The 13,006-nt window shown below is 40.3% G+C and overlaps 1 protein-coding gene across 1 annotated transcript in view; it reads left to right on the forward strand.

Annotated features, from left to right (window-relative positions):
* Positions 1–1,341: 1,341 nt before the first annotated feature.
* Positions 1,342–13,006, forward strand: part of glra1 (glycine receptor alpha 1) — a 106,072-nt gene continuing 94,407 nt past the window's right edge. Inside the window, exon 1 of the mRNA XM_002940916.5 lies at positions 1,342–2,944. Coding sequence (XP_002940962.2) covers positions 2,889–2,944 — 56 coding nt within the window. The 5' untranslated portion in view covers positions 1,342–2,888. The remainder of the gene's footprint in view (positions 2,945–13,006) is intronic.

The following is a 13,006-nucleotide window of genomic DNA, read 5'->3' on the forward strand; positions in this document are numbered from 1 at the left end:
AATGGTTAAATGATTCCCTTTTCTCTGTAATAATAAAACAGTACCTGTACTTGATCCCAACTAAGATATAATTACCCCTTATTGGGGCAGAACAGCCCTATTGGGTTTATTTAATGGTTAAATGATTCCCTTTTCTCTGTAATAATAAAACAGTACCTGTACTTGATCCCAACTAAGATATAATTACCCCTTATTGGGGCAGAACAGCCCTATTGGGTTTATTTAATGGTTAAATGATTCCCTTTTCTCTGTAATAATAAAACAGTACCTGTACTTGATCCCAACTAAGATATAATTACCCCTTATTGGGGGCAGAACAGCCCTATTGGGTTTATTTAATGGTTAAATGATTCCCTTTTCTCTGTAATAATAAAACAGTACCTGTACTTGATCCCAACTAAGATATAATTACCCCTTATTGGGGCAGAACAGCCCTATTGGGTTTATTTAATGGTTAAATGATTCCCTTTTCTCTGTAATAATAAAACAGTACCTGTACTTGATCCCAACTAAGATATAATTACCCCTTATTGGGGCAGAACAGTCCTATTGGGTTTATTTAATGGTTAAATGATTCCCTTTTCTCTGTAATAATAAAACAGTACCTGTACTTGATCCCAACTAAGATATAATTACCCCTTATTGGGGCAGAACAGCCCTATTGGGTTAATTTAATGGTTAAATGATTCCCTTTTCTCTGTAATAATAAAACAGTACCTGTACTTGATCCCAACTAAGATATAATTACCCCTTATTGGGGCAGAACAGCCCTATTGGGTTTATTTAATGGTTAAATGATTCCCTTTTCTCTGTAATAATAAAACAGTGCCTGTACTTGATCCCAACTAATACCTGTACAATGTTATTAAGGCAAGCTTTGCTTCACCCCAAAATCTTATGCCTTTGCCATCTAGGAGATGCTGAATGAAAAGATAAAATAATTGTAATTAAAAATCTGAGCTGTCAATTATATATTGCCTGTAATATATAACCAACAGCTTGGATTTTTAAATGCATTTATAACAGGTATTTCATTAAAAAAAAAGAATTTGGGTTTCATGTTTAATTTTTATTATACAGCTTTTTATGTGTGGGTGACAAGTTCCCCTTTAATAAGCAATGGCCAATGATGTTTCCAGTTTGATTTACTCTTATGGGACAGGGAACATTATGCTCGGAGTGTTAGGGGTTAACAAATTCCAGCGACGAGCATGAGTCCTATCCAATCAGCGAGCAGTGAAAGCAGTTTAAACCCATGCTGATCCAATGAGCTGAGCCAGAGGGCGGGACTTGAGACGCTGGATGGATTTTTTTTCTCTCTTTTCCCTTTTTTTTTTTTTTAGTTTAGTAAATGACTGCAGCAAGGAATATGCATAAGAAGCGACGAGAAGCGGAAAGCGCTGCTGTAGATCACTCCTGATGTGTCGCTTTTTACCAGAAGATGCCGCAAGACTGTGAAACTTAAATCCGACTTTATACACGGGACGGGCTGCCCCAAGCCGCAACTCGCACATCGACAAGAGCGCAAAAAACAGCTGAGGAGAAAACTTGGGCATAGTCTTGTGTTGGGGGATTCTACATGGTGCGACTGATCTGTGGATATTTAACTTCGCCATGGTATCGGCATGCTTCTGGGCTGCCGGGGAACTAAGGCTGTAGCCAGCGACAGTCGCTCTCCGCGGTGCTGAACTTGCCCGTCTGGCTGCTCCAGTGCATTCTATAGAGCGGCACGGAGCGCTATCCGGCCGCTGAATGTAACATAGTAACAAAGTACTCCTTCCTAGCGCTGAATGCACTCAATCCTAGCGCTGAATTTACTCCTTCCTACAGCCGAATTTACTCCTTCCTAGCGCTGAATTTACTCATTCCTACTGCTGAATGCACTCCTTCCTAGCGCTGAATTTACTCCTTCCTACTGCTGAATGCACTCCTTCCTAGCGCTGAATTTACTTCTTCGTACAGCCGAATTAACTCATTCCTACCGCTGAATTTACTCCTTCCTAGCGCTAAAATAACTCATTCCTGGCGTTCAGTTTACTCCTTCCTAACGCTAAATTAACTAATTCCTGGCGCTCAGTTTACTCCTTCCTAGCGCTGAATTTACTCCTTCCTAGCGCTGAATGTACTCCTTCCTAGCGCTGAATTAACAAATTCCTGGCGCTCAGTTTACTCCTTCCTAGCGCTAAATTTACTCCTTCCTAGCGCTGAATTTACTCCTTCCTACCGCTGAATGTACTCCTTCCTAGCGCTGAATTAACTCATTCCTGAATTTACTCCTTCCTAGCGCTGAATGTACTCCTTCCTAGCGCTGAATTAACTCATTCCTGGCGCTCAGTTTACTCCTTCCTAGCGCTGAATTAACTCATTCCTACGCTGAATTTACTCCTTCCTAGTGCTGAATTAACTCATTCCTACGCTGAATTTACTCCTTCCTAGCGCTGAATTAACTCCTTCCTACCGCTGAATGTACTCCTTCCTAGCGCTGAATTAACTCATTCCTACGCTGAATTAACTCATTCCTACGCTGAATTAACTCCTTCCTAGCGCTGAATGTGCTCCTTCCTAGCGCTGAATGTACTAATTGCCCTTCCTACAGCCGGACTGTATAGCTGTGCGATCGGAACCGCCTGAGCTGCGCTACTGGCCAGTATTTATGGATCGGAATTAGGCCGAAGCTGGGAAGTGTGCCCTGGTGTGTGTGTGTGTGTGTGTGCGATTCTGCAGCAGTCTGCCAGCAAGTCTGACATCTCACAGAACCCATGTGTGCGTAGTACTGACCCAACCTTCCAGGCTGATCGGAGCTCTTCCAGAACCGGCTTTCCCGAGTCCCAGGGGCAGTTCTTCCTACACAGCGAACCCAACGAGCCCATCCCGACTACACCGCAACCATGTGCAGCCTCAACGCACTCGGCATTTACCTTTGGGAGACGGTTCTGTTCTTCAGGTAAAGCTATTTCCCTGTCTCTAAGTGCCGGAGCTGGAGAGGTGTTTCCAAGGGTATAACGTTACGGTACAAGTACCTTTAATCCCAGACATTTGTGCGTAATTTGTCATTTTAGCAGCGCGTCTAAAGGTCCGTATATTATTAGTGCTGCAAAATCTGGAACCGCAGTGCTGATGACAGCAGCGAAGCTTCTGGCAAAGCAGCGACAACTAGCGGGCGTCTGGGGGTACTGCACCCCGGCTTCCGTACTGTCTAGTTTTACAATTTGTATGTTTCTCATGTATTAGGGTATCAGTGTTACATTCAAGGCACAGCTACATCTAATGATAAGATTACTACCGACAATATCAAATCGCAGAAGTGGGCAGGTTAGGGTGAAGACACACAGAGCTACTTAGTAGTACTTAGGCAATTATCAGTGAATGATCAGCATTGTCTATTTTAGTAGCTGTGACAAGTAGCTGCTACTAGTGCAGTGGGTCTCAACCTTCCTAATGCCGCGACCCTTTAATACAGTTCCGCATGTTGTGGTGACCCCCAACCATAAAATTATTCCTAAGCCCATCGGAAATATGTGTTTTCCTATGGTCTTAGGCGACCCCCGTGAAAGGGCCATTCAACCCCCAAAGGTGTCCCGACCCACAGGTTGAGAACTGCTGCATTAGGGTATCAGTGTTACATTCAAGGCACAACTATATCTAATGATATGATTACTACCGACTATAACAAATCGCAGCAGTGGGCAGGGTAACTGTTAGGGTGAAGACACACAGAGCTACTTAGTAGCAGCTACTTGTCATGGCTACTAAACACCAGAATATCCCCTGCCATAGACAATACTGAGAATTACCGCTGCTAAAACACACGTAGAGACAGTTATCAGTAAATGATCAGCATTGTCTATTTTAGTAGTTGTGACAAGTAGTTGCTACTAGTACAGTGGTTCTCAACCTTCCTAATGATGGGCAATGGGCAGGGTAATAGGGTGAAGACACACAGAGCTACTTAGTAGCAGCTACTTGTCACGGTTACTAAAAACCAGAATATCCCCTGCCATAGACAATACTGAGAATTGCCTCTGCTAAAACACACGTAGAGACAATTATCAGTAAATGATCAGCATTGTCTATTTTAGTAGTTGTGACAAGTAGTTGCTACTAGTACAGTGGTTCTTAACCTTCCTAATGGTAGGCAGTGGGCATTAGGGTGAAGACACACAGAGCTACTTAGTAGCAGCTACTTGTCATGGCTACTAAACGCCAGAAAATCCCCTGCCATAGACAATAATGAGAATTGCCTCTGCTAAAACACACGTAGAGACAATTAACAGTGAATGATCAGTATTGTCTATTTTAGTAGTTGTGACAAGTAGTTGCTACTAGTACAGTGGTTCTCAACCTTCCTAATGGTGGGCAATGGGCAGGGTAATTGTTAGGGTGAAGACACACAGAGCTACTTAGTAGCAGCTACTTGTCACGGCTACTAAACACCAGAAACCCCCCTGCCATAGACAATACTGAGAATTGCCTCTGCTAAAACACACGTAGAGACAATTATCAGTAAATGATCAGCATTGTCTATTTTAGTAGCTCTGTGTGTCTTCACCCTTAGCAGTACTAGCTGTGCTTATTTCTATGTCAGTATTAAAGCCTTACTTGGGGGCTGGGATGTTTAAGTTTATATACCTAGTGTATACAGAGTCATTTATAGATGTATATAGCAAATGCGATCTTACAGATATATCTATCATTCTGGTTGCTATGTTACTATAAATGCTATTTATACTGCCCAGAAAGGTAATTTATCACATTTGACAGGGAATTATACACATTAAAGCAGCTGCAGTCTCATTGCATAAGGTTTTGCTAAATGAATTGTTTGTCCCCTGAACAAATGTAGGCCAGTAGACTGCAAACAACTCCCTGCGTTCACTCTCGTTGTTTGTTTGTTTTTTAATTTGGCCCAGAATATGGCTCCAGATGGCAGCAGGGAAAATCCTAGCTTGGGCAATTTATTTCATTATTTCTTATTGGACGAATATGGTGCTATTTATACACGGCCCGTCCCTTTAATAGAGCGACGTGGTAGATCTCTAATTACCAAGTTTTCCGGGCTGAAATTCCCAGACAGGAGTGAATTCAACCAAAATCTAGTCTTTATAAAAATAACTTTTTTTCTGCTTCAGATAGTGTATGTAGGTGTGTGTGTGACTTATGTAAGGCCGAGATGATTCTGTATAGGGGGCCAATAATATTATCTGATCCATCAATGTGTTTAAATGCCGTGTTTTCATAGGCTGACAGTTTAATATTCTTTTCTCATCAATAAGTGTCAAATTTGTTATTTTATGATATCTGAAAGGCATGTCTTGCTCATAGATAGAAATGTCACCTTAGCCAAGATTAACTGAAGATGTGTATATACATATGTGTGTGGCCTAATGCTAATACAGGTATGGGAACCATTATTCAGAAAGCTTGGGACCTGGGGTCTTTCCGTAATTCGGATCTCCTACCTAAAGTCTGCTAAAAAAACATTATTTAAACAGTAATCAAACCCAATATGACTGTTCTGCCCCCAATAAGGGGTAATTATATCTTAGTTGGGATCAAGTACAGGTACTGTTTTATTATTACAGAGAAAAGGGAATCATTTAACCATTAAATAAACCCAATAGGGCTGTTCTGCCCCCAATAAGGGGTAATTATATCTTAGTTGGGATCAAGTAAAGGTACTGTTTTATTATTACAGAGAAAAGGGAATCATTTAACCATGAAATAAACCCAATAGGGCTGTTCTGCCCCAATAAGGGGTAATTATATCTTAGTTGGGATCAAGTACAGGTACTGTTTTATTATTACAGAGAAAAGGGAATCATTTAACCATTAAATAAACCCAATAGGGCTGTTCTGCCCCCAATAAGGGGTAATTATATCTTAGTTGGGATCAAGTACAGGTACTGTTTTATTATTACAGAGAAAAGGGAATCATTTAACCATGAAATAAACCCAATAGGGCTGTTCTGCCCCCAATAAGGGGTAATTATATCTTAGTTGGGATCAAGTACAGGTACTGTTTTATTATTACAGAGAAAAGGGAATCATTTAACCATGAAATAAACCCAATAGGGCTGTTCTGCCCCAATAAGGGGTAATTATATCTTAGTTGGGATCAAGTACAGGTACTGTTTTATTATTACAGAGAAAAGGGAATCATTTAACCATGAAATAAACCCAATAGGGCTGTTCTGCCCCCAATAAGGGGTAATTATATCTTAGTTGGGATCAAGTACAGGTACTGTTTTATTATTACAGAGAAAAGGGAATCATTTAACCATGAAATAAACCCAATAGGGCTGTTCTGCCCCCAATAAGGGGTAATTATATCTTAGTTGGGATCAAGTAAAGGTACTGTTTTATTATTACAGAGAAAAGGGAATCATTTAACCATTAAATAAACCCAATAGGGCTGTTCTGCCCCAATAAGGGGTAATTATATCTTAGTTGGGATCAAGTACAGGTACTGTTTTATTATTACAGAGAAAAGGGAATCATTTAACCATGAAATAAACCCAATAGGGCTGTTCTGCCCCAATAAGGGGTAATTATATCTTAGTTGGGATCAAGTACAGGTACTGTTTTATTATTACAGAGAAAAGGGAATCATTTAACCATGAAATAAACCCAATAGGGCTGTTCTGCCCCCAATAAGGGGTAATTATATCTTAGTTGGGATCAAGTACAGGTACTGTTTTATTATTACAGAGAAAAGGGAATCATTTAACCATGAAATAAACCCAATAGGGCTGTTCTGCCCCCAATAAGGGGTAATTATATCTTAGTTGGGATCAAGTACAGGTACTGTTTTATTATTACAGAGAAAAGGGAATCATTTAACCATGAAATAAACCCAATAGGGCTGTTCTGCCCCCAATAAGGGGTAATTATATCTTAGTTGGGATCAAGTAAAGGTACTGTTTTATTATTACAGAGAAAAGGGAATCATTTAACCATTAAATAAACCCAATAGGGCTGTTCTGCCCCAATAAGGGGTAATTATATCTTAGTTGGGATCAAGTACAGGTACTGTTTTATTATTACAGAGAAAAGGGAATCATTTAACCATGAAATAAACCCAATAGGGCTGTTCTGCCCCAATAAGGGGTAATTATATCTTAGTTGGGATCAAGTACAGGTACTGTTTTATTATTACAGAGAAAAGGGAATCATTTAACCATGAAATAAACCCAATAGGGCTGTTCTGCCCCCAATAAGGGGTAATTATATCTTAGTTGGGATCAAGTACAGGTACTGTTTTATTATTACAGAGAAAAGGGAATCATTTAACCATGAAATAAACCCAATAGGGCTGTTCTGCCCCCAATAAGGGGTAATTATATCTTAGTTGGGATCAAGTACAGGTACTGTTTTATTATTACAGAGAAAAGGGAATCATTTAACCATGAAATAAACCCAATAGGGCTGTTCTGCCCCCAATAAGGGGTAATTATATCTTAGTTGGGATCAAGTACAGGTACTGTTTTATTATTACAGAGAAAAGGGAATCATTTAACCATGAAATAAACCCAATAGGGCTGTTCTGCCCCCAATAAGGGGTAATTATATCTTAGTTGGGATCAAGTATAGGTACTGTTTTATTATTACAGAGAAAAGGGAATCATTTAACCATTAAATAAACCCAATAGGGCTGTTCTGCCCCCAATAAGGGGTAATTATATCTTAGTTGGGATCAAGTACAGGTACTGTTTTATTATTACAGAGAAAAGGGAATCATTTAACCATTAAATAAACCCAATAGGGCTGTTCTGCCCCAATAAGGGGTAATTATATCTTAGTTGGGATGAAGTACATGTACTGTTTTATTATTACAGAGGAAAAAGCATTTTTTTTTGAAAATGTGAATTATTTGCTTAAAATGAAGTCTATGGGAGATAGCCTTTCTGTAATTCGGAACTTTCTGGATAATGGGTTTCCGGATAAGGGGTCCGATACCTGTACAGTGTAATGTTAGAGACCACATTGAGTAACAAACGGAGGTGATATCTGTATGAATTACCTCCCTACAAGCTACAGCCTCTTGTTTTTACCACTGAATTCAACACAAGTCCCATCGTGCTAAAATTAGAATTGTCGTCCCTGGAAATAGAATTATTCAATGGATCTAAGACCTCTGGAAATGAAAGTTATTGCAACTACTAATATCATACAGTTAACTGGGCTCCATACACGGGTGCTAGGTGCTCAGGTTCCGTATAGACACCCATAAAATGTTTTATAATGCGTCTCTTTTATATCAAGTAAGGCAGACGCAAGGGAAAAATAAGGACTTTTCCTGTTATATAATGATTTTTTTTCCCCTGTTAGTTTGGCCGGCAACGCAATGCAGGTCTGAGTGTAGAGAGTCCTACTGCAGTGAGTAGGGGATCACCAAGACAATATTATGCTTAAATCACTTACCGAGCTGATTCCAACTCTGCCTTAGATTAATCCAAAGCCGAAGCAAATTGGTGCTAATAATAATAATAATAATAATATCTATGGCAAAGAAAACTCAAGCAAATTGTTGTACCCTACATTAATCACTCATTTATGGTAATAATCCTTACAGATCCCTCTGCATGTGTTTAAAGACCAAATAGTCCTTATTTTATACAGCCCAAAAGTAATTAGAAATCATTACACGGAACCACCGAGGATCCATTCTACAACAAGCCTTGGAAGGAATTCGATAACGAATAACGAAACTTGGAATATTCCAAACTGCCCCCAGTCCCCTGTCCTCCATTGACCTTCTTTTTACACAAACATAAGTTGACAAAGTATTATTTATAAAGGCAACTTCAAGCAATGGTGCAGCCTAAGCAGCGTCTAATGATGTGGGGGCTAAAGCATGATCGGCCCTTGGGACATTATCCAATAATGTCAAATATATTGTTAATATAATTCTCTTTAAGAGGAACAATCAAACCCTATTAATATAAACAGATAATGATCATTTCCTATGGAAATGTTATTGTATCCATAAAGCTAAGAGCTGGTAAATCTGGAGGCACCTGTGATATTGGATTTGTTTTGGTGTCTATGCAATGTGATATTCAGTGTAGGTTGCACAAACAAGCACTTCTCCCAGTTATACAAAAGGCTTAAGTTGTGTCCTCATGAAGTCAAGAGATTACAGATTATGTGGGGATTTATTTGTGTTGTTGTCTAATAAATGTAAAAAAAAAAATGGATACGTGGGATTTGAACTGACTCTACGTGCTAAAGTCATCATAGGGGATTGCAGTTGATATAGTGAAGCTGCTAAAACAGCTAAAGCAGCTTAAAGAGGCATTCAGCATCTTGATGATAATTGCGTAGGTTTCTTGGGTGTATGATCTTCGCAGAAAGCCATATTTGTGAACATTCACTAGATATTGTATTGGGTTGATGAAAGGAACCTCTATCAGATGGCATTGGATATACAAATGTTAGTGCTCCAATCATTCCTGAGGCCGTAAAAACCAACATTTGTATTGGCCATACGGCACAATGGGCCCTTACTAGTGCCCAAGTGCAAATTCAATTATGGGTTACTGCCCAAGTGCAAATTGCAATTATGGGTCACTGCGCAAGTGCAAATTGCAATTATGGGTCACTGCGCAAGTGCAAATTGCAATTATGGGTTACTGTCCAAGTGCAAATTGCAATTATGGGTCACTGCGCAAGTGCAAATTGCAATTATGGGTCACTGCGCAAGTGCAAATTGCAATTATGGGTTACTGTCCAAGTGCAAATTGCAATTATGGGTCACTGCGCAAGTGCAAATTGCAATTATGGGTTACTGCGCAAGTGCAAATTGCAATTATGGGTTACTGCGCAAGTGCAAATTGCAATTATGCGTTACTGCCCAAGTGCAAATTGCAATTACGGGTTACTGCCCAAGTGCAAATTGCAATTATGGGTTACTGCGCAAGTGCAAATTGCAATTATGGGTTACTGCGCAAGTGCAAATTGCAATTATGCGTTACTGCCCAAGTGCAAATTGCAATTACGGATTACTGCCCAAGTGCAAATTGCAATTACGGATTACTGCCCAGGTGCAAATTGCAATTATGGGTTACTGCCCAAGTGCAAATTGCAATTATGGGTTACGGCCCAAGTGCAAATTGCAATTACGGGTTACGGCCCAAGTGCAAATTGCAATTATGGGTTACTGCGCAAGTGCAAATTGCAATTATGCGTTACTGCCCAAGTGCAAATTGCAATTATGCGTTACTGCCCAAGTGCAAATTGCAATTATGGGTTACTGCCCAAGTGCAAATTGCAATTATGGGTTACTGCGCAAGTGCAAATTGCAATTACGGATTACTGCGCAAGTGCAAATTGCAATTACGGATTACTGCCCAGGTGCAAATTGCAATTACGGGTTACTGCCCAAGTGCAAATTGCAATTATGGGTTACTGCACAAGTGCAAACTGCAATTATGGATTACTGCCCAGGTGCAAATTGCAATTATGGGTTACTGCCCAAGTGCAAATTGCAATTATGGGTCACTGCGCAAGTGCAAATTGCAATTATGGGTTACTGCGCAAGTGCAAATTGCAATTACGGGTTACTGCCCAGGTGCAAATTGCAATTATGGGTCACTGCGCAAGTGCAAATTGCAATTATGGGTCACTGCGCAAGTGCAAATTGCAATTATGGGTCACTGCGCAAGTGCAAATTGCAATTACGGGTTACTGCCCAGGTGCAAATTGCAATTATGGGTCACTGCGCAAGTGCAAATTGCAATTATGGGTCACTGCGCAAGTGCAAATTGCAATTATGGGTCACTGCGCAAGTGCAAATTGCAATTATGGGTCACTGCGCAAGTGCAAATTGCAATTATGGGTTACTGCCCAAGGGCAAACTGCAATTATGGATTACTGCCCAAGGGCAAATTGCAATTATGGGTACTGCCCAAGTGCAAATTGCAATTACGGGTTACTGCGCAAGTGCAAATTGCAATTATGGGTCACTGCGCAAGTGCAAATTGCAATTATGGGTCACTGCGCAAGTGCAAATTGCAATTATGGGTTACTGCCCAAGGGCAAATTGCAATTATGGGTTACTACCCAAGGGCAAATTGCAATTATGGGTACTGCCCAAGTGCCAGTTGCAGTGTTTATGAATGACCCTTGTCTACTTTTCGGGTGTGGGCAAGAATATGTATTGCAACTGTGCATCTCTTTCTTCCTTACCGGCAGACTTCCAAATTGTTTTTAGAAACTACAGTAAGAGATATTCTCCATTGGCATCTATAGCAATGACGCTATCTATAGTTGACCACTGGATTGTGATGTTGCGGTTGTTTGCAGGAGCACCATTATAGGGGTACAAGGCGTACTGCAGTCAGGGGCTCAATGGCAGAGGGGGCCCCCATGAGATGTAATAGTGCTGTACATGGGCCGGGGAGAGGCAGGACTTGAGGGAGAATGGGTAAAGTTTGGGTGGATCATGGGTGGGATTGTGCCATAATGGGGTGGGCCTGGGGTGCATTGGTGGAATGGCCATAAGTGAGTGGGACTTTTGTTTACATTCTACCTGTAGGCACAGCATTTCCTTCCATGGGCCCAGATAAACAATAGTTTAATAATGGGGGCCTCTAGGGGGGTGGGCCCTGCTAACTTATGGGGCTCATGATCCAAATGCTTATTGGTTTAATAAAAATGATTATACACTGGTTATAATTAGATTGTGGCGTTGGCATTAATATGTTGCTTTGTGCATTTGGACCTTGGCTTGGGGCACCGATGCCTTGGCCAAGTCACGGAAAATGAAACTACTTCACCAAGTACACAGAGAGAGAATATCCTATGTACCGAATACACTATAATCATACTCTTTGCCACCTGTTAAAAAGAAAATAAAGGGAATTTTCCCTAATATCAGCCTTCTCTTAACCGACCCTACATACTCCTTAATCTCACTGAGGGAATCAATCTCTATCAGCCTGATGTTTCCCTGAGCAACAAAGCGTCAGCTCTTCCCCTGCACTGTAATCTCTCCCGAGCAGGGCCCTTTGGTCATTCCTTTCCCTGTTTGCTGCATTGTTTGTTCTTGTTGTACAGAAGCTGCGCGAAATGTCAATGCTTCATAAATAAAATAACAGTCTCCGAGAAAATGTTTTCATTGTAATTACTGACTCGTTATAAAGTGCCAAAGCTGCCGTGCAAAATAAGGAATGGGCATTTGCAATCCGTAATAACTGCCTGTACAGGTATGGGACCTATTATCCAGAATGCTCGGGACCTGTAATTTGGATCTCCATAACTTAAGTCTGCTAAAAATTATTTAAATATTGAATAAACCCAATAGGGCTGTTCTGCCCCCAATAAGGGGTAATTATATCTTAGTTGGGATCAAGTACAGGTACTGTTTTATTATTACAGAGAAAAGGGAATCATTTAACCATTAAATAAACCCAATAGGGCTGTTCTGCCCCCAATAAGGGGTAATTATATCTTAGTTGGGATCAAGTACAGGTACTGTTTTATTATTACAGAGAAAAGGGAATCATTTAACCATTAAATAAACCCAATAGGGCTGTTCTGCCCCCAATAAGGGGTAATTATATCTTAGTTGGGATCAAGTACAGGTACTGTTTTATTATTACAGAGAAAAGGGATCATTTAACCATGAAATAAACCCAAAAGGACTGTTCTACCCCAATAAGGGGTAATTATATCTTAGTTGGGATCAAGTACAGGTACTGTTTTATTATTACAGAGAAAAGGGAATCATTTCACCATGAAATAAACCCAATAGGGCTGTTCTGCACCCAATAAGGGGTAATTATATCTTAGTTGGGATCAAGTACAGGTACTGTTTTATTATTACAGAGAAAAGGGAATCATTTAACCATTAAATAAACCCAATAGGGCTGTTCTGCCCCCAATAAGGGGTAATTATATCTTAGTTGGGATCAAGTACAGGTACTGTTTTATTATTACAGAGAAAAGGGAATCATTTAACCATTAAATAAACCCAATAGGGCTGTTCTGCCCCCAATAAGGGGTA

Source organism: Xenopus tropicalis, chromosome 3 (assembly GCF_000004195.4).
Source record: "Xenopus tropicalis strain Nigerian chromosome 3, UCB_Xtro_10.0, whole genome shotgun sequence".
NCBI lineage: Eukaryota > Metazoa > Chordata > Amphibia > Anura > Pipidae > Xenopus > Xenopus tropicalis.